Here is a 21,186-nt window from a genome sequence, read left to right on the forward strand (position 1 = left end):
TGCCGAAAAGTTGCACATGTAATGATCAGCAGTACATGAATACCCTCTGGATTTTTTCGTGATTCACAACAAAGGTTTTTTAGGAGGCCATATTAATTATTGTTGTCTGCTATAAACTGTAGCTGCACTCTAAAATGGTTAAATACCACAAAACTAATTGCTGATGTCTCAGTGTACTAGAGTATATTGTGCCAATGTATGACATTGTTCCACAGAAATAATGCACATCTACTCACAATGCCAGGAGAAATATTTTATCAAGAATAGTGTGTCAGGAGAGATGAGTGACCACCAGGCACACAGAATACCAAAGAGGGCTTTCCCACATGTTGTGCGAGAATATAAACCTATTTTTCAATAAGGCACTCAGGGGCAAATGTACTAGACCTTATCGCCACCAGAGCATCACTTTTTCGAATGCTCGGTGGCCAAGCGCCATTTTCCCATATTTACAAGGTGGCGCTAAGCCACTTAATGTGGCTTAATGCCACCCTGTAACTATGCCCTTTTCTGCCACAGTTCTCTACTGCAAAGGGGCATGCAATGGATTTTGCAGTGGGCGCTGCGCATTCCACTGCAATACCCATTGCTTTTTTTGACACTGCCCCTGATTTAAAAGGTTGAGGCAGAGCCAAAAATAAACACCAAAGAATACCTGATCTTAGAATGACGATACGAGGAGAAAAAATCCTTTTCATTCATTTCTCCTTGTTTGTTGCTCTTTCTATATGTCCTGCATTCTTCAGGACACATAGAAAGAGTAAATTACCATTATTGATTGTTTATGTGCAGGATAGTTTATGTTCCTGTACATAAACTATTCCCCCTGCAGCTCAGGCACCCTTGCCGCATGGTGCTAGGCAGCTTCTTTTGCACCAGCGCTAGCGGAAACACAGGGGTGTGCCCTAGTCTTGTGAATACGGCGCATCCCAGCGTTTAAAAATTGACAGAGCGCAGCGTTGCCAAATTTAGCGTAGCACCGCACCCTCGGAAATCTTTATAAATATGCCCCTGTGAATTCAAGGGGCATCTCAGGTTACCGATAGAGCCGCTAATACCTGCACTTGCTGTTTTTGCACTCCATGCAAAATAACATTTCCCCAGCAACATCGCTCTCAATACACCTTTGAGCAATTCATATTTTGGCTTCTTTTGGAGTTTTTTGTTGCACACTCATGTAAAGAACAAAGTGGAGCAGTACAGTAAGTTGTAAGTCCTTTATTCTTCGCCAACACAGCTCCGAACGTGGAGCGCAAGAATGCAGCCGCTGCTCAGGATCGCCAGCTGTCAACTGTCACCAATTGACAGCTGGTGATGTCACAGCTGGTGAAGTGCAACGATACGGTGTCCTCGCAGGGACACGCAAAGGCATATGACACTACGGTGTCCCCAGGATGTCAATACAAGTACACAACACATCTTCCCCCTTATGAACAGGGAGACAATGACTAACAAGGCTTAATAAAATGCCTAATCACAAATGTAATCGCTAAGTTTCGCAGGAGGTACTATCCTTCTGCCACACCTGCTGGTACTAGATGGTAGTGACTCGTCGTACCTAGGAGTAGGTGGCAAAACTCTGACAACCCTACCAGAATCCGTGCTAGGGGTGAGTGTCACTGGGTTGGAAGCTTCAGTATGTGTAGTGAGTGGGTACTGTGTGGCTTCACTGTCGGATGAGTCAGACAGAGAAATGTGGTGCTTATTATCATTCAACTTACTGTGCACTTCGTTGGTGACTACCGTGGTAGGCTTGCACACGGATAGGGCTGAGAAGTGATGCACCTTACCATCACTTAAAAGAGCGGAGTTGCAATACACCTCTTTAACAGTAAGGGGTAGCGTGAACCTGTTCTGACCCTTCGCTACGTGGCCACTTCTCTTTACCTTGACGGTTTCCCCTATAGAGAGTTGCACAACTTTGCAACCATGTTTGTGGTCGTACATATTTTTGGTTTTGTTCTGACCATGCTCAACCTTCCTTCTTACTTGGTCACTGGACCAGTGTACACTCTTTGAGGCTAAAGCCCAACCCACATTATCCTTAGAGAGAGGCGTTCTGCCCCGCATGAGTACGAATGGGCTGTGACCAGTTGAGTCACACGGCGTGATTCTGTAGGCCGATACTGTTTTTAGGATCTCATTTTTCCAGCACAGTCTGTTGTCATTGGACAACTGGATAATGCCTTTTAGTACCCTATTGAAGCGTTCCACAGCGCCGTTTCCGGCCGGTTGGTACACCGATGTGGTTTTGTGTGTAATTTGGTTTCTAGATGTGTAGGCCTTAAATAGGTCTGACAGGAACTGCGGCCCATTGTCACTGGTTATCTGTTTTGGGAGCCCTTCTCGCGTGAATACAGAATCTAGAAACTCTACCACCGCCCTGGAATCAGGTTTGACCGTGAACGTGAGTTCAGGCCATTTGGTAAAATGGTCAATAAGTACTATTATATACCATTGCTCCTCTTTTCCCTCTATGGGGCCCATGATATCTATCCCCACTCTTTCCCATGGCATAGTCGGGCAACTAATGGGGTGTAATGGTGGTCTAAGAGTGACTTGGGTCTTGTCGGATTGCTGACACATGTTGCAGTTTCTGACTGCTCTTTCAACGTCCCTGCTTACCCCAGGCCACCAGTAGCTTTCCTTGACTCTCCTTTTACATTTAACTATGCCTAAATGTCCCTCGTGACAAATATCAAGGATTCTTTTTCTTAACGTGACTGGGGGTACCACCCTTCAACCTCTTAACAGTAAGCTATTCTCGTGTGACAGTTCCTCCTTCACTTCATAGTAATGTCTCATTGTTTCAGTGAGTTTATTTTTGTGTGTCCATTCTCCTTCTAACATTCTGATCACGAGGCAGATGTCCTTGTCCTTTTCTTGCTCAGTGAGCCATTCTTTCTTTGAGATACCCTGTAGATTGTCATCTAGGCTGGCAATACAGTATTCTCCCTCGTCAGTTTCATTTTCCTGGTTTTCTTCTTTTATCGGTAATCTGCTTAAGTAGTCAGCCACAACGTTCTTCACCCCAGGTACGTATTCAATATTATAATTGAAGTCAAATAGGCGTACAGATAAACGCGCTAGCCTAGGTGAAGCCGAATATAGACCCTTTGTGGTGAACACCTTGGTGAGCGGCTTATGGTCCGTGCATAGTGTGACTTTGTTTCCCCACACATAATTTCGAAAGTGCTCCAAGGCCCACACACATGCCAATGCTTCGCGTTCAATGACAGAGAATTTTTCCTCCGTCGGTGTCAATGACCGTGATGCAAACGCTATGGTGTACTGTACTCCTTTGTCATCTTTTTGAGTCAATACGGCTCCATTTTAAAGCTACACGTTTATTGTAGGTACGTCAGTAACACAAAGCAACACCTGTGTACTCGTCTGATGTTGGAAAAATTAATACACCGAGACTATTAGCAACTGAGTATCTTTTCATTCTTTTTTATTCTTTCGTCACCTGTGAGCTAGGCAGGTTGCAAAAAGCGGGCCTATTAAAGTGGGGTTGGGGACTATCTTGCTGTGAATTTTGCTATTTTAATGTTTGTACGTGAAAATAGTTGTTTTAAAAATACAACTCAGAACCGTGCATCTGTTTATATGCGTTTTGCACTGTTTACAATGTATATCAATAACTCAGCATTTCTCAGAGCATAATTTATAAATTGCCAGTGAGCTGAGGTTACGCCTTTCAGTTTCTGAGCTGTGCTGTCTGAAAATTATAGAGACTTGGTAGAATTCATAGGCAATGGGCACGTTTAAACTGTGGAAACGCATTCAAAAGGCGCTTGGTTCTGCACTGAACCCTCGCAGTCGTATATGGAATAGCCTCAGGTTCCCTCAGGCAGCCCCTCCTGGAAAGAGGGCTCTCAAAACCCATATAATAAAGTCAGAACTTTAAACAGAAAAGTCACAGCTCTGAACACTGCAAGTGTTTGCAATTTAAAAAAACACGACTTTGCAAAGCAAATGAAACTGTACCCCTCAATCAACCACTCACAAGAGCTAGTGCTGCTTTATGCACTCCATAATGAGGGCAGCAGTAAAAGAGGAAAACAATTTCTAAAAGCAGGAAATATACACAACCACAAAATGCATTTGACTGATATCAAAACATGACAAACATTTCATCAGGCCAATACTTGAAGGAATCTCTAACACACAGGCAAAGGGTTGTCCCAGAATCCCTCTCCATTTGTCATATGGTGTGTTGACATGGTGTCTTAGGTAGATAGACCGAAAAAAAACATCGTCAGTCAACATAATGACCTCAATTAAGGAATGTTTCCAATGAAATATTCAATTGAATGTGGGTCTGCAGGAGATGTGAATGAATGGGAACAATATATTTGAAAAATCCCACCAGGGTTTTCTCCATGCCACCCTTGGAGAAAAGGCTGCTCCACATTCCTCACACTGTGGGGGATTGAAGGGCCCTGTGTTATCCCTCTGAATTCCATTGAACCAAACAGGACTCTCAAAGCAGTAAAAGCAATAGCGCCAACGGTTAAGAAATATGAATAACCATGGGGCATATCATCAAGGGGAAGTGATAAAATTACCGCCGCTTTAGCGTCCGTTTTCGGGCGAAAAGCGCCGATAATTTTATCGCACTATCAGCAAGAACACGCTAGTGTGTGTTTCTATGCCTCTGCGCCCGTTTCCCTAACGCCCAGCTTTGCATCTCTAATGATATGCAAAGTGGGCGTTCCTCACCAAAATAACGGGGGAAATGTCGCTAACAGACATTTCTCCTATCAGCAAGCTGCACGCTAACCTTCACAGCAACGAGAAATGTAGCGCTAACCGCACCTAACGCAGGTTTCATTACGCCTGCTTGTAACCTGACTAAACCATTTTAGCCTATGGGTGGTGGATTATAGGGCTGAGACCACCCAGCCCTATCAACAAGGTATCGCCTGTCACTGTGTGATTATCGCTGGATTTCCAGCGATAATCGCACTTTTTGCAACTATCGCTGGATTATATATCGCATCGGAGATAAGCGTTGCTGATAGCACGCTATCTCGGTGATATAATCCAGCGATAGCCGGCGATAATTATCCGCGCGCTAAGCACGCTTAGTGATAATTATCGCTGGCTGTTGTTGATATGCCCCCAAGTGCTGTTGTTTGGAGAGCTCAGCCCATGAATCAGATGAGCAGCCATCCTAAATCACTTTCACCTCTCATCAATATGAACTAAACCAAAAGAAGTCCAACGATGTGTCTCCTGTGCCCTATTCAATCCCATGCCACACAAGGCAATGTTGAAATTGGCTGCAGACACACTGAGATCCCCTAGACTGTGAAGAATATGAATGTCAACAGCATGCATGTAAAGATGTAATCCCGCTTCTTTCTTGTCCCTGCAGGGTACCAGAAGGCTAAGTCCCCCTCAACCTTTCTCCCACCTCCACCCATATATCCTTCATTGGTTTTGGTTCACAAAGTGGCAATGGTAGTTTGTTTTGAAAGGCATAGCATTGTTACTCTGTTCTGCTCTCATTCATGCATCATTCGGAATCCCAAACACCAAGACACCTGCCTTGTAATACCTGCATGGTCAAGAGAGTACTCATAAAAGCATTTCACAATCACACTCTAGAGCTTTCTACATAACATTAATACACTATAGAAACTTTGGCAAACTATTCAGTTTGCCTCTCTACATAATCCTTGTACTAACCGGGAAATTAGCACTCTTAATAAAATTAATTAGGCATTTTAGATCCTGATAAGCATGTTTTAAACTGCGGCCCCTTCCCCAAAATGTTAACCCGTGGCAAAGGCTCCCTGGTGAGACACAGCCTTATACTACTTACCTCAATACCAGGCGCTTGATCTCCTGCTTCCAGTAGTTTACTTTGAGTTGTCTCTAGAGATAAGCAAAACATATTTAAAATTAGCAATTACTTTTCTGACCAGATGGTAGGCCCTTGGTCTATCAGACTGTTTTATTGAATTATTGTCTTTGTTTTCAGATCATCACCAATTATAGGGTTTAATGCAAAACAATCTATGAACTATAAATGGAAATGTTTCTCACCTGTTCACAATAACTTTAATATTCATACTTTATAAATGTCTTATGTATTTACTATGAGACACAGTAGCTAGTAGGACCTTGAACTGTGCCATAGCAGTGCAACAAGACGAGAGTGGCTCAGAGATACGGCATGCATGCAGAGAAGTGTCTTCTCCCTATTGCACCCTAGTCTTCTTAAAGAGATCACGGCACAATTCACAGTCAGAATATTATAAAGAGCATATTTGCTGGCCAAACAAACCTAGAGGGCATATCCACACATAGAAAGTTTTCTAACAGTGCTCAAAGTCCAGTACCTAAGTTACATTTTAGAGACAACCCCTCGCTAGGACAATTGGAGCTAGACCTACAGAAATATTTTAGCAACTGTTTGAACTGAAAAACATTGTGGTAGTCAGTTTTCTGGTATTCAAATGTTGATAATTTCCTTCCTGGTAGTCTATGCCTATTCTGTGGTTCCAAAAGTTTCAAAAACATTGGACACTCAATCTGGAAAAAAGAATTCAATGATGATGTAGCCTTGTGGTGACTTGTGCGTGAAATTAAATAATATTAACATAAGAGTATTTGAGACCTGTAACCAAGATGCTCTTTGGCAGGGTAGAATCTAGGCTTAAACTGAGGTGCATGTAAATAGGAACCCAAAGACTGGAGCGACAAGGCTAGAGGTAGAGAATAAAAATTGTTAAGTTAGGCTTCCTAGATATGTACCAGACTGCCAACTTAGATCAGATTCAGCTCTCTAAATTCAGGCAGTTAAACCATAGCAGTCCAAAGCCCCTGTCATCAGCGTTTAAGAATGTGTTCACCATCATAACATTTGACAAAGTACTATACAACAAGGATTTACTTGTTTGCATTGCACTGAATTTTGGCAATAGCTTTCCTGTTTAGCATCAATAACTAGTTTTGATGGAAATCATACTTGTTATAAAATACAACTGATCAGATATAGTAAAGAGTAAGGCAGTGGAGAGAATAACAGAGAATGTATGGGCATATGTATGAGCAGAGGATACATGAACAAAGGAGGCGTCTATAAACAGCCATTGTTGGAGAGATTGCGTAGCTGCATGGGCAGTGTGCAGACACAAGGAAAGAAGGGATGAGAAAAAAAGAAGATGTATGGACAGAGGAAGCATTTATAAGGTTCTGAGGAAAGTTATAAGTAACAGAATGAGCTTAGAGACAAGAGAAAAGGTAATGCTTAGAGGATCCATGGACAGTGGAGATGCATTCATGTGACTTATCAGCAAGGCATGGATAGAAAGGCAATAGCAGTGGTATGGGCATAGGTGGCACTAGCAAGGCACAAGCAGAAGCAGCATTGTCAAAGGAGGCAATATAGAGATATGTAAGGAGGGCATGGCCAAAAGCAAGGGTGAATAGTACAAGACAATGACCAATAAACAAGTTCACTTTTTGAATTACAGTTACATTTGTAGACTAAAAAATAAATGGGGTTTGAGGATTTACCAATCCTGTACTCACCAAGCAGAAGGAGGAGCTCATTTGCCGTCTGTTTTGCTGCTTGCCCTTTGTGAGACAGAGGTTCCTGGGCAGAGATCTGCCAGAGAAAAGAAGACAAAATTTAGTGAGGGTGCGATTATCATTTATGGTCTCACATACTGTAATGTGCAGAACAAGATGATCTCTGATACTGTAGATAACAGAGCTGTATGTAGTTAAGACTTTCTTCACAACCCCAGCTTTCTTTTAGGAGCCTAAATGCCTATTTACCAAAATATGTTGGTAACTCTGGGTCCAAGGTGCTATTCGCATTCTAGGGAAAACTTGGGATAGCCAGAATTTGGAGCGGGATAACAGTCAAGAATTACAGATCCCGGCACCCGGTATCCTCAAACCAATTTGCAGCCAGCTCATAATGAGGCCATAGTGGAAAATAGAAGGCTGTTGAGGGGCTAAGGCTTAAACAAATGAGCAACCCTATCATGACGTTGGGCGATCAAAGGTTTTGTGATGTCAGTTCCACTACCCCTGAGCATTTAGGTGAAATTACTTTGATGAGTGTCATGTGCGTGTGCCACTGTTTTTAAAAGCTGGTCTCAATCAATTGCTGAGTAAATACTTTTCATGTTAAAATGCTCTCTTTATGATTGTGCTGCTGTGCAATTGCCATGGAATGGGCATATAATATGCAGGCTCCCTCCATCTCAAGAGTCGCACCTCAACAAGGCTGTGTTAGTCAGGCGCAGCCAGCACAGGTAACCATGGTGGGGCGGAGGGGCGGTGGGGTTGGTGAGGGGGGAAGTGGACAGACGACGGGATAGAGAAAGTAAAATAAAAAATAAATAAAACCACTTACCTTGCACTCGCTGCATCACCTCATCGAGGTGGTATTATTTATTTTTTAATTTTACTTTCACTATCCCGTTGTCTGTCCACTTCCCCCCTCATCCACCCCACCCTGCCCCACCGCGATTACCTGTGCCAGCCACGTCTGGTGTCAGTACCTTTGTCCTGTAGAGCTGAGGTCAATTGATGAGCTCTCCTGCTCCGCCCTGCTGCTGCTGACCTTCTATTCATGGAAACACCTGACAGTCCAGGAGTTCAGACAAGCTGCACCAGAATATGAAAAAAATATTTGTACCCCTTAACAGCGACTGCCCATGATCAACCTCTATATACGGGTGGACTGAGTGCTAACTCTGCCAGGTGTGCACTCACCTTTCTGTGTAAACATGTGCTTGTTTCACCTCTGTAACTTACCCTCCATCTGTCATTTCACAGTACACACTATTGTTCATCTGACTTAGCATAGAACACGGGTCAGTCTCTACCCTGAGTGACTTGAGCACAATTAGAAGTATTCCTAAGCCACATAAATGAAATTTGAAATGTTGTACTTGTATAGCGCACTGCTGCCCCAGCAACGGGGCGTCGTGGTGCTGTACTCATACCGCTGTGGGACCGTTCCTGGCTTTTTCCCTGTGAAATGTCCACTCCTGGGCACCCCCAAGGTGAAGCCAGGCATCCCAGCGCTGTTGGGGCCGTTGTGGAGATTAAGCAAGCTATTGCCCAGAGTTGCACCCATGATTAGAATAGGCACCGAGGCGAGAATGATCAGGTCCGAGGAAATTGAACCCAAGACCCGCCGAGGCGGGAATTGAACCCTGGTCCCAGGCCAGATCTCTGCATCAGGGTCTGCTGCTCTAACCATTGAGCCACACTTCTCCACACGAGAACATATCCCCTGATCCCCTGATAATGCTAATCTATGCAGACGTCTAACACCTTTGCTAACAAAATTGAGCTTTTTGCCCTTGTTGGACCTCATGTTAACTTCCTCAGCAAGTGAGATGTCTAGTCATGCTATATGAGATCATTATCAAGATCTTTCCTTCCTGCACACCAAGCTGTTGAGCCAGTCTCATTAGCACATTTGGGTTTGCAACTTCTACCCTAAACTTGTAGGCAAACCGGTTTTAGGCAAACCTCTCGATATGAACACTGAGGGGCATATTCTCAAGGAGTTATCGCCGAGTTATCATCACTTTACCGCAGCCACATTCGCAATACATTTATGACCCCATTCACAAGCCGGTGCTAACAGCCCATATCACCAGTATACTTGCGATAGCAGCCACAAAAAACATCGCCACAGATGGCCCCGGCAACTATCGCTAATGAGATGCAGAGTAGGCGTTCCCGTACAAAAAGCCGTGACAACACCACTCCACAATATTCTCAACGACCAGCCAGATCGGCGATAAGATCACAAAACATGCGATTTGGCGCGTTAGCAGCAAGAAATTAACACCTGCCTGGTGTAAAGTCGGACCACAGTCTGCACCAGAAGAGGAAGCGTAGCCCAGATATACACTTGAAGGGCAACAAATGCCATGGAGCCACTGATCATGCAGCCCGGACACCCAAGAGGACCACAACACCCACCGCCACCACCCCCAGGACCCCCCCTCCCCCCCGGTCAAAGACATGCCACATCAACTACACAGAATCATGTACCAAATAATCCACCTGATGTCGCACAATCACATTTGGTGACATGCATGTGTCGTCACAAAAATGAGCATCACACATTCACCTTTGAATTAACAAATGAAAATATATTCAAATAAACACAGAACAGAAATGAAGACACATGGCGGCTCCCCTCGAGACAATCTGTAGGTTACAGCCTGAAAGACAAAAATCATGATGAGAAGGTGTGTCTTGCGCACATCAAAGGACAGTGAGAAGGCGAAGGAGAGAGAGATACAGAGAGAGAGAAAGAGAGAGATAAACGTACAGAGAGTGAGAGAGAGAGATAGATAAAAGAGGAGAGGGACAGGGAGAGAGATTGCCGACACTTCGCACCCAGGCCTCACTGCTCACCTGCTGATGCCGGTGAGTCTCCAACCACGTGCCGGTATGTAGTGCAGTTCACCAGGTCCCACATCTGCAACAGATCCGTCATCTGAAACAGAGTCCAGATACGTGAATGGCAGAGTACATTCAATTGCACACAACATCATCGCCTGCCCGCCCCTGCGGACCCAGGCAGCTGCACCCCAGCCCCTCCAGCAGCTCAGCGGTGCATGCCCGCCACTGCACACCCAGGCAGCTGCACCCGAGTCCTTCCCGCCGCCCAGCAGTGCATGCCCGCCCCTGCGCACCCAGGCCTCACTGCTCACCTTCTGCCACCGGAGTGTCGCAATGAGGGCCCACCACGTACGGGTGCAAGCCCCAAGCTCGAGGCCCTCGAACATGGCACCCTCCACATCATGCAGCTCCGCTCCGTAGGCCACCAGGTCTCACATTTGATTCTGGGTCTTGATTTTGCCATGGAAGAGGACATACCAGTGCACCCGTCATCATCGCAGGCTGCACACCCGCTCAGCCTTTGAGGTGCCACTAACTCTGTGATCCGGGATGTGACGCCACATGGCGGTAGGCCCGCGCTGCCCGCTGGCTCTGGCCAACACTGCGGTCCAGCAGGGCACACAAATCCTGAGCAGTCCGGACCGCCGGGATGGGGCATCATCGCAGGCTGCACACCCGCTCAGCACTTAAGGTGCCCCTACCTCAGTGCACCCAAAGTCACCGTCCCATGGCTGTGTGCCTGTGCCGGCCGCTATGTATCCGGTGCCACCAAGTCTGTGGCCCCAGTCATGGACCCTGTATGATTGGGTATCGAGTTGCGGATGCCATCATGTCACCTCCGGTCCTGGGGAATGTGATGTTGCAGGGCCCAAGGCCTCATGCCTACATTAACATCACACAGATTCACCCAGATAGAGAGTGGAAATGGTGTTGAGCACGTGCGCCCGGCCCTTTTTATTGGCAGGGTCACATGTCCTGTGATGCGTTTGCTGGATGGGTGTGGCTGTGGCATGCTGAGAACTAGACCTGTGATCAGTAGATCACTACAAGGAAAACCTGGGACATGTAGCGTTGCCGTCCCCCCCTCTGAGCGTAAGCGGAGTGGGCTGGCCTGGCGTATGCCAGTCCAACGTAAGGGTTTTTAAATTACCCCGTTGCCCTGGGCGTGGTTCCGTACTGGCCTGGACAAGGAAGTAACTCATGCGTGTGTCCCTGTTGTTGTGTCAGCGCAACCCAGACCAAATTCGGCAATGTGTCACCCTGTGACCCCTGTTCTACGACATGAGCCACATGGACGAAAGAGGAGTCCAGTAAGCCAACATTCATCCATAATTCCACACTTGAAAGACCATAGACATGACACATCTGTGTGATCATGAATGTTTAATGCACATTCAGTGGAGTGTTGCATCTGGAGCAGTACAGGGCCATGCAAACCCCACATGATGATGTTGGCCAGTGGAGGGCCAGCCAGAGTCCTTCAGGGAATGACAAGTCCAAAGGAAGAGGAAGAGTTCAGTCCGCAGTCAGATTGCTGTGTCATTGGCAATCAAACAGCATATGGCAGTCCATGTTGAGGTCCAAGGTGAGTGTTGCAGAGTGCATCGGGGGACAGTGGAAGGTGATGATGCAGAGGGCAGAACCAAGCTGAAGCCGGCCCCATGGTGGAGATGCATGCTACTGTGTCCTTCTTACCACGAGGGCAGAATCATCCGCATCTTCGTCCTCTGCTGTCTCATGTGCCCCACGTGTGGGTGGGGGTGTTCTGTCTCCAGCACTGTGTGGCAGTGACACATCAGTGACCGGAGTTCGAAGGCCTTTTCGCACTGTGTGGCACTGACACTTCAGGGGGCGGAGATGTGGATGGAGTGGTAGCAGCAGCATGCATCAGCGCCAGGCCTTGTGGCAGCAATGCCATGGGGATGGTCCTGTGGTCATTGAGAAACCCAGCTACCACTCACTGGTGGGCAGCCGTGGCAGCCGCTCATTCCGCATTCGCCCGCTCCATGGTCTCCCTTAACCTCCGCATGTTTCCCAACTCCCGTGTGACATCGCTAGAGCCACTCTGACTGGACAGTTGTTCTATTCTCTGAGTCGGGGCTCCAGCGGTGTCAGCCATGGTCCGTTGGAGAGCATGGAGTGGACTGTGGGTGTCCATTAGGGACCGTGAGTGGTCCCTGATGGGACTTAGACACCCACGTATAGCATCTAGTTTGTCTGCCATGCGGTCGAAGCCCACCCACACCTGTTCAGCCAGAATCTCCTAGCACCCCAACACATGGCGTTGGAAGGCCATGTGTTCTTCATGGGGGTCCTGGGAAGCAGCCGTGGTGGTGGGTGCTGCCTGCTGTGTGGTCTGTGCAGGGGTTGGGGTCTCCTCATAGCTGCTGGGCTGCCCAGCTCCTGGAAGTGGGCTGCGGAGGCTGTCCACGAGCTGTTGGAGGGCGTCGGAGTCGAAGCTGTGGTGGTCCTCTTCGTCATCAGAGAAGAGAGGGTCGGGCTGCTCTGCAGGAGGTGTTGATTCTCCCTCTGCAATGTGAAGGGGAGATGCAGTTTAACAATGTGTCCACATGTATGTTGTCGCATTATACATGTTTTCATACAGACAGCATGATTGGGTACATTGTGAATGTTTGGGAGGAGCTGCCTATTTGATGGGGGACAGTGGACATTTCGGCAACAGACGTGTGTGTTTGTACTTGTTCATTATCGTCTCACATTTCCCTGCAATGCCAAATGTGATTGGCCAGTGTCTGCACCCAAGCGGCACCAGTTGTGTCCTGTGGTCTGTTGTAGGTGTTTTGCGGTTTGTACCACATTGTTGTCAGTGTTGGTCTGCTCTACATGTTATGTGTGTGTGCTGCATTTTGGGGTAGTCGCCCCTGCAGCTCTGATTTTGCTGCCCCTTATCCCTTTCATGCGGTGTGCCTTTGACTTCTGTGCTTGTACAGTGCTGACATGTAGCATACTTGGGTACATTGGTCTATTGGTGGGAGTTGGTGGTCTGGGGCATGGTATGTCTGCCGATGTGCTCTACTTCATTGTGCATGTGTGCCATTGTGCCTATCTCCCCCGTCCCCCTAGTCCCTGGTTGTTACTCACCCTGGTGCTGTTGTGTCTGGTCATGTTGAGCAGTGTCTGGTCCCCCAACTCCTGCCACCGTCTCCGGACTGATGACTGTGGACACCATTTCCTCCATCTCGTCCAGCTCCTCCTGTGGTGCAGGACTCCCACCTCCAGTCTGCATTGCTGCCTTCTGGTTGTTTGCGAGTTTCAGGTTGGTTTTGCCCTTGACATCATTCCAGCGCCTCTTGACCTCTTCCATTGCCCTCTTCAGCACTCCGACTGCATTCACCTTGTCCACGATGGACTGCCATAGTCCATTTTTTGTTGCCAATGAGACAGTGGAGGTGACGAACAGTTGTTGATGGTGTTCTACCACCTCCGTTTATCAGGATCCTGTTTTCCTGACGACTGAACTGCTTCTTCCTACTCTTCTTCTCCTTGGCCTTCACTGACCCCGAAGTCCCAGGCTGGTCCTCTGGGGGGCTTGTGGGGTTCTGGTTCTCCTCGGTACTTGCTCCGGCAGCGTCCCTTGTGCTTCGGTATTGTTTGGCATTTGTTTGTCTGTTTCTTTTTCTACTTTTATGGTGATTGTTCCTGGCTGATGCATGTGAATTGCAGGCCTGTGGCTGGTTTTCACAGATTTTTGTATCACGATTGGCCTCATTGCAGCTTTTTTTTCATCTGTGTTTTGCATTTTTTGCGATGTGGCGCTGATTTTTACGCGGTCATAGGACGTGTTATCTTGAGACTATTGCATGGTACCGCCGTATTGTGAATACTTGCTTAACACGGCGTAATTTTCCTGCGATAGACTGCGATGTTGTGTGTTGCGTTAAGTAACTTTTGCGATGATTATCACACGTTCTTGAGAATATCCCCCAGAGAATTTTAATATTCGTGTGTTAATGGCTTTTTTAAGTTCCCCTCTGGTCATCATCTTACAGTGATTGGGATCAGATACTGATTGTGAACAGTATGGTACTGGCCATACAAATCTGGTAAGTGGATAGTATTCAGATCCTGGCCATTAGCACAACATTAACCCATCGCTTCTTATGAGAGCGAATCGCAGACCGCAAACTCTGACCAGTTTTTCCTGAATTATCAGTACTCACATCCACTTCTTTATGATAATATTGGTCTCGCCCCAGTTAGAAAGGAATGGATCTTTATTGAAAGTCAACATTTGGTTACTAACAACACAGTGACAGTAATCATTACAAAGACTGTGAAAAGTATACTATGAGTATAAATTGGGTACTCGGTGCTGCTACTTCGTAGAGCATTTACAATTTGACCACAACAGATGTGCTCTTTTCAAAATCTTGAGTAATTTTAGAGTTTTATCCATTACTACATTTGCCTTAGTTCACACCCTGTTGTACTCACTTAAACATAACTGTTATAGATCTAGAGAGTGTTAGTTTCGACTCTTCAGCAGTGAAGCCAGGTGTTGACCTTCTTTACCAAGTGAATTGAGATACAGAATATCTTTGTCTTTCCTTGACTGTGGACAAGTGAATAATGTGCTCATTCTCCTTCTATAGACCTAGTGGCTGACATTCTGAGATTCTTGCTATGATAAAAGTGGGTAATGATATCACTCACAGGTTAGGGAAATTATAGGTAATATTCTCATCACCTTTGGAGACAGGGGATTACCTGTGAAGTGATGTGCTTTAAAGACAGTGGTATTGTCAACACTCTGTGATGGAGATAACAGGGGACTTTTTCACTGCTCTCTCATGAGAGGTGTCAGTAAATAGGCAGGACTGGAGTCCACATCTCTACAATCTAATCAATGTTTGTGTCCTTCACACCAACTGGTCATCTGTATTGTTCAGAAGATACTGTGATTTCATGGTAGAAGAGTCTCCTCAAAAAATCCCTTACCATATTGTGCAGTGCTGCAAACCCTTCCGGTAAAGAAGCCTCCTTGCAAGCTTTTGTGACACCAGCTCTAAGGAAGTGTTCGAGGGGCTGAATGGAAAAGAACATGGAATTAGTAAGGGGGAAGCCTTTAGAAAGAGATCCCTCAAATCACTCATCCATATAGCTTTCAATTTCATTTACCACATTAATTTCCAACTATATTAAATGATTACAGCTCATAAATTACAGATATTGACTAACTAAGCAACTCAATCACAGCCGTCTGCTGACACCACTTGGTCATGGCCTTCCCTAGTGACGAATAAGCACCACTTTAGAAAGTAGAGGAAAGGATCAAGCTCCATCTTCAGGAAAGAGTTCAAGGCCGTCAAGGGGATTGAAGTAATGTAGATCCTTGTGGTGGACAGGTGATCCTCACTCACAAGGGAGTCAATGATTGACCGTCTTCATGGGAATTTATTTGCCTTCTTGTAGGAGGACAGTAGCTTAGAGTCCTAGGTGAGTGTACTGATTAGAAACTTTATGGAAGTTTACAAGATCTCCAGAAAAGGCTCATTGGGAACATCTGTGGAGCAGCGGTGATCAGAACTCTTAGGGGAGAGGTAATCAGTACCATCACGAAGGAAGAAGTGATCAGAAGCTTCACAAGGTAAGAATCCTCAAGAGGTAGAAGAGTATTATCTTCTGTGGCAAGTGGAGTTCAGGATCCCAAGAGATTTGATGCAAATACCCAAAGGGGAGAGGTGATTAGAATTCCCAGAGGGTAGAGTTGATAAGAATCTCAAAATAGAAGTTGATGATAAGGCTGCTCCGGGGCAGTGGTGATCACGGGTGTTACAAAGTGTATATGGTAAGATTCCAAGCTTCTAGATGTTTACTATGGCACATTTACAAGGCACATGTGAACTATAGCTATTAAGAAAACTACAAGTACAGATTTTTATAAAATGTGAAAACCTTTTTCAAAGTATATAAACCATCTCATGAAAAATAAGGTAGGTGTTGGTCCAACGTTGGAGGTTAAATGGGAGAAGTGATCTGGATCCTTAGTAGGGGCCCATGATTAGAATTCTTATGGGAGGTATCAAGTACAATTGTACCAATAAAACTAGTTGGTTCTTGTTTCTGTCTCTTTATGGGGATTATAAAAAAAAGGAAAAATAGGTTATACATAAAAAGTTGTGAACCAGTTTGTTTTTAACTCCTAGTGATGCAGGAAGGATTACAAAGGGAAGTAGGAAAAAACAGAATGGTCTTGATTTAAGGTTTTGCCTTTTTGACACAATGATTCTCTGAAAGCATTACTTTCCTCTGTGTAGTGCGGCAACGGCCACATGGGAAGGCAGTTTCTGAGAAATGTTTTGAAAATTCAAGGGTTTTAAAAATAATGCACCAGTTTAAATAATTTCTGTAATTCCTTAGATTCCATCTGCACTACTGTGACCTTCATTTATAAGTGGCCTATCAAAATCTGGTATTTCACTGTGATTCAGAGAAGGGCAAATAACAAGGAATCTAATTTTGGGGGCAATAATATATGGGAGTCACATTTCATTTACTGTACGTGTTTTTCCCCGTGTTTTTGATGAAACACAATAGAGCTGCCATAGTCCTCAGTCCTCCACACCCATAATTCCAATGAGACTAGTGCCATCAGAATTATTGGGCCACTTGTAATGAGGGCCCAACTATGATATCCCAGGTGAAAAAAAGAGAATACCCAGAAAATGACCACTCAGATCTGTGCCCTTGGTCAGATGTGTCAAAAGCTACAGAAAAATCCAGCAGAGATCTGAAAGACATGCAGAGAATACCCCCAAACACAACATTCTCTTACTAGACACCCCCTTATGATTGTGATTCTCTTCGATACATCATGGACATAATTCATACAGACATACAGTAGACATTACTACGGGGTACATTTGCCCCAGGCATACCTTTATCAGGCCAAAGGTGTTCTCTTTCGGCAGGCTTGCCTGAAGGTATAATACCTCTCGAAACACCCTTGGTAGTTCCAGGGCCAGCTGGTCTGGGGGAAGCAGAGTCGCCATTGGGCCAAGTGTCAGTAACACCTGTTCACGGATCTACAGGAAATAACACAGAAGAGGGTACATGCTTCTGACCTCAGTATGTGTGAAGCAAGGAGACACTAATTTTTATTGTATGGCAAAGTTGTACTTGTGGTGGAGATGCATGTTTATGCATAGACATAAAAAAAAGTCATGTCATGTGAAAACCTGTACTAATATGCCTGCATTCAGGAAGTTCTTACCACGGTCAGAAGTTAACATTTCTTTCCTAATTGGAGAAGTCACAGTTTCTTGTTTTATTTATCCCATGTTATAATCCCTTTACAGAGGAAACCAACTTGGCCCATATTCACAAGATCCACGTAATTTGATTTCATCCCATGTCCAGATTCAAAGTCTTACTTTCTGATAATGGTTGCATATTATTGTTGACAAATTCTACACATCAAAGACAGCATGGCATACGCCTAAGAGAAAATTCAGACGTGATGGGTAGAATAGATTAACCTAAACCATTTGTACTTAGTGTTGAATACCAATGCATTACTCTTTTGCTCAGTTTGCCGCTACAGATAAGGATCAACAGTATGCAAATCAGCCTTGGTCCTTCTGCAATAGGAGCATTCCATCTCAAACTAGTATGTTTGGACTGAATGGGAGTATATGCACATGCAGACCAATTTCTGGCTGACTGAGCCTCATTAGTGCCGTTCTGCATGAGGCCTATGGCACAATTGACTATCCCCATCTTGATGCAGCCATCATGATCAGCACTTAGGCCGTTTCACTTGTAAAAACAAAAAAGTGATGAATGGAGTGCTAGCTTTAATCTGAGCCATTGGTAATTAATTGGGATTGAATTTAAGTCCAAAGTCTTTTGTTGACTTTGCTACTAAAGACAGTGACTAACCACATGGTATCAGTCTGAGCCGTCTTCCGGCAGTAGCAGCCAAGTCCTGTTTTATTTTTCTCAGTGAAGCACCATAGATGCACACTCACTGATAGCTGCATGCTTTTTATTACCACTGTTCATGCAAGAGAGGGGCATCATGACCCTCACAAGGCTCAATCTTCTGTGAATCATGGCCCCTTCCTCAAATGATTCATGGTGATAAAAGGGATATTATATTTGACACTTTTGCAAATGTTTATATTGTATGTGTTAATGGAGTCTCGGTACATAATAGTAGCATGCTTTGTTACCCTCAGGAACCCTTTCTGACTTGAAAACTTACCTTGCACTTTTCCTTGGTGTTCATGCATGGTATGTCAAGATAGAGCTTGCAGATAACATAGCCATTCAAATATTGCGGAACAAGCTTTGCTTCTGTGCTCTGGGCGAATGCCAAAGTTAAGGATTCAAAGGCTGCAGAGAAAATACAAATCAGTTCTGTCCAGTTCCCACTTATGCTCTCTCTATACCTAATGGGAACCCTACTCCACTACGGAAGGCTAGGCCAGTTGCCCTTTAATATACTACTAGCGAGTGCATGCCCCTGTCTTGGTTTCAGCTTCAGATGGCATGAACCTCTTGTGCCGCCTTTCATGAACTATGGTAATCAGAGGAATGGTAGCATTTAGCCTTGTATAAATTATACAGTGGGAATAGCTACTTTATCATTAATCGAGGCCTATATAAATACCACTACAATACAATACAGAGCAAGTAGGGATATGAGGTCTGTACTACTTGAAGTGAAGAAAGCCACAAGGACATGCACTTTCTAAAATTTGTGTCATTTTCTTCATTCTCTACTCATGCACCAGGAAGCTTCATTCCAAAACTCACACACTGATGCAACAGTAACATTAGACACACACTATTACCCCACATTAATTAGGGGTAATAGTGACGAACACAACCCCGCATGGTTTGGTGGAGGCTGGTATGAGCGCCCTCAGCCTGCACCTGGTAAATATATATTACCCCAACGCATGATTGAACAATACACATCATGTTTGACTATTACAGTGTCTGGTTGGTCAGATTTTGTTAAGACAGAACTGCTGTTTTTTCTGTTTTATCAGCCTATCCGCAACGTAATTGTCCAGTGAGGCGAGTGACTGAACCCCACGCCCTGGCGAATTTGCCACAACATAAGTAAATGGCAATGAAACATGTTGGCCCTCTTAGAAAAGGTTAGCAACATGCAGTGCGTTTAATTTGAGTAAGCTCACAATTGCGAATAAAGAGGGCAACCTAACAGTGAGGCTTAACTCAATTTTAATCACATAGAACATGCGGTTCTCTGCAAATCACGGGGTTTTGTTTGGGACAGTTAATTCTTTCTTTCTGCCTTTCTGTCTCGTTATTGGACACTATATATTCTTTGTTTCTGTGAGTGGGAAACCGATGATGATAGACGTGGGCATACTGGCGAGAACCTGCTGGTAGCCTCCCTGGTGTTGCATACGTGAGGTGCCCTCTCACTCTCTCACTCCCTTTTTTAGTAAGTGTCTTTCACTCACATGTTGCGGGGGAGGGTGTACATTGTTGCGGATTGACTGATAGCAGTTCTCCTTTTAAGAAATCTGATTTGAGAGTTCTGGGACTGTAGTAAACTGGACAGGATGCCAGAGATCGAGTGGAGATAGGTATCCCCATGGCAGAAGAAGTTCCTAAGAGAGAAAAATTATTGACTCTCTGATAGCCAGGCCTTTATTGTATTGATAACACACACCCTTAACCCTGCCAACTTTCCCCATTCCCCAGAATGCATGCTTGTGTTTCATAAAAAATTAAAAAGGGGAGGGTGAGCAGTTTTTAATGACTTTTGTCACATTCTAATATCACAGCTGTTGCTCAAAATAGCACAGAGCATATACATTTTACATACAATGTACAGAATCTGTTCATTTTATGAAGAAAAGCAAAATAATTTCTCAGAGATGAATTTAACACCCAGAAGATTTTGGCAAAATTCTCAGCCAAACACAGCGCCCTTTGATTAAAATGATACACACAATTATATAAAATTATCTCTGGTGGTTTCTAAAAAATGGAAAGGATTCTTGCAGTGGGTGCTCACTCCATCCAGTTTCAGAGAAGCTTCCTAATACTAATTTATACTTACCACGGCTGAAATACCAGCAGTGAACAAAAGTTCTTGCTTTCCTCATGATGGGTAAAAATCTTTCAAGGATGAAACCCTCAGAGTACTTCATTATGGACACTGTGAGGTGACAACAAAAAACACAGCTCAGACAGGTTGAATAATGGAGTCAAAAACCTGTGGTGCCTGGGTGTAAACAGGTACCACAGCGGAGATAGGAGTCCTGTAGTGCCCTTCAAACTCAAACATACAACAGTTAGACCTTAGGACTGGGGTGCACTTTGAACTGACATGGGTGGGTCAATATAAAGGCAGAGCCTTGGGATGTACGTTGAAATGAGATGGGTGGCACAATAGAGAGAGAGCGCAGCCTTTGGGCTTCCTTCGATCTGACACAGATGGCACACAAAGTTTTAGAAGAGTACTGTTTCAGATTCTGGGAAATGGACAGCAAATTCCCTTAGGGTCAAAGTCTGAAAGGAGGTTCTTTTCATTCTGTGATCTCACAATAGTATCTGGTTAGTTGTGTTTCATGTACAAGAGGCCACACTTGTTAGAAGGGTTGCTTATGAACTCCTTAGGCCCTAAACCTGGGAGCATCAATTTCCCCAAAATTAGAGGTCACAAAGTAAAACTGAAGGGGGAGGAGGAGGGCTAATGAGTATCAATGAAATCACAGAGAGAGTACCAAATACGGGGAGTAAATTTCTGACAGAAATTGTATGGATCAGTAACTTAAT

The 21,186-nt window shown here is 44.9% G+C and overlaps 2 protein-coding genes across 4 annotated transcripts in view; one reads left to right on the forward strand and one right to left on the reverse strand.

Moving 5' to 3' along the window:
* The window catches only part of LOC146820861 (uncharacterized), a 182,412-nt gene that overhangs the window by 133,689 nt on the left and 27,537 nt on the right, over window positions 1-21,186 (forward strand). The window lies entirely within an intron of this gene.
* The window catches only part of LOC146820862 (uncharacterized), a 34,636-nt gene continuing 16,189 nt past the window's right edge, over window positions 2,740-21,186 (reverse strand). The window contains exons 5-10 of the mRNA XM_085609084.1: window positions 20,468-20,566; window positions 18,629-18,759; window positions 17,301-17,447; window positions 15,361-15,447; window positions 5,834-5,886; window positions 2,740-3,091 (exon numbers count right to left, since the gene is read on the reverse strand). Coding sequence (XP_085465210.1) covers window positions 2,740-3,091; window positions 5,834-5,886; window positions 15,361-15,447; window positions 17,301-17,447; window positions 18,629-18,759; window positions 20,468-20,566 — 869 coding nt within the window. The remainder of the gene's footprint in view (window positions 3,092-5,833; window positions 5,887-15,360; window positions 15,448-17,300; window positions 17,448-18,628; window positions 18,760-20,467; window positions 20,567-21,186) is intronic.

This window comes from Triturus cristatus, chromosome 6 (genome assembly GCF_964204655.1).
Source record: "Triturus cristatus chromosome 6, aTriCri1.1, whole genome shotgun sequence".
Lineage (NCBI taxonomy): Eukaryota > Metazoa > Chordata > Amphibia > Caudata > Salamandridae > Triturus > Triturus cristatus.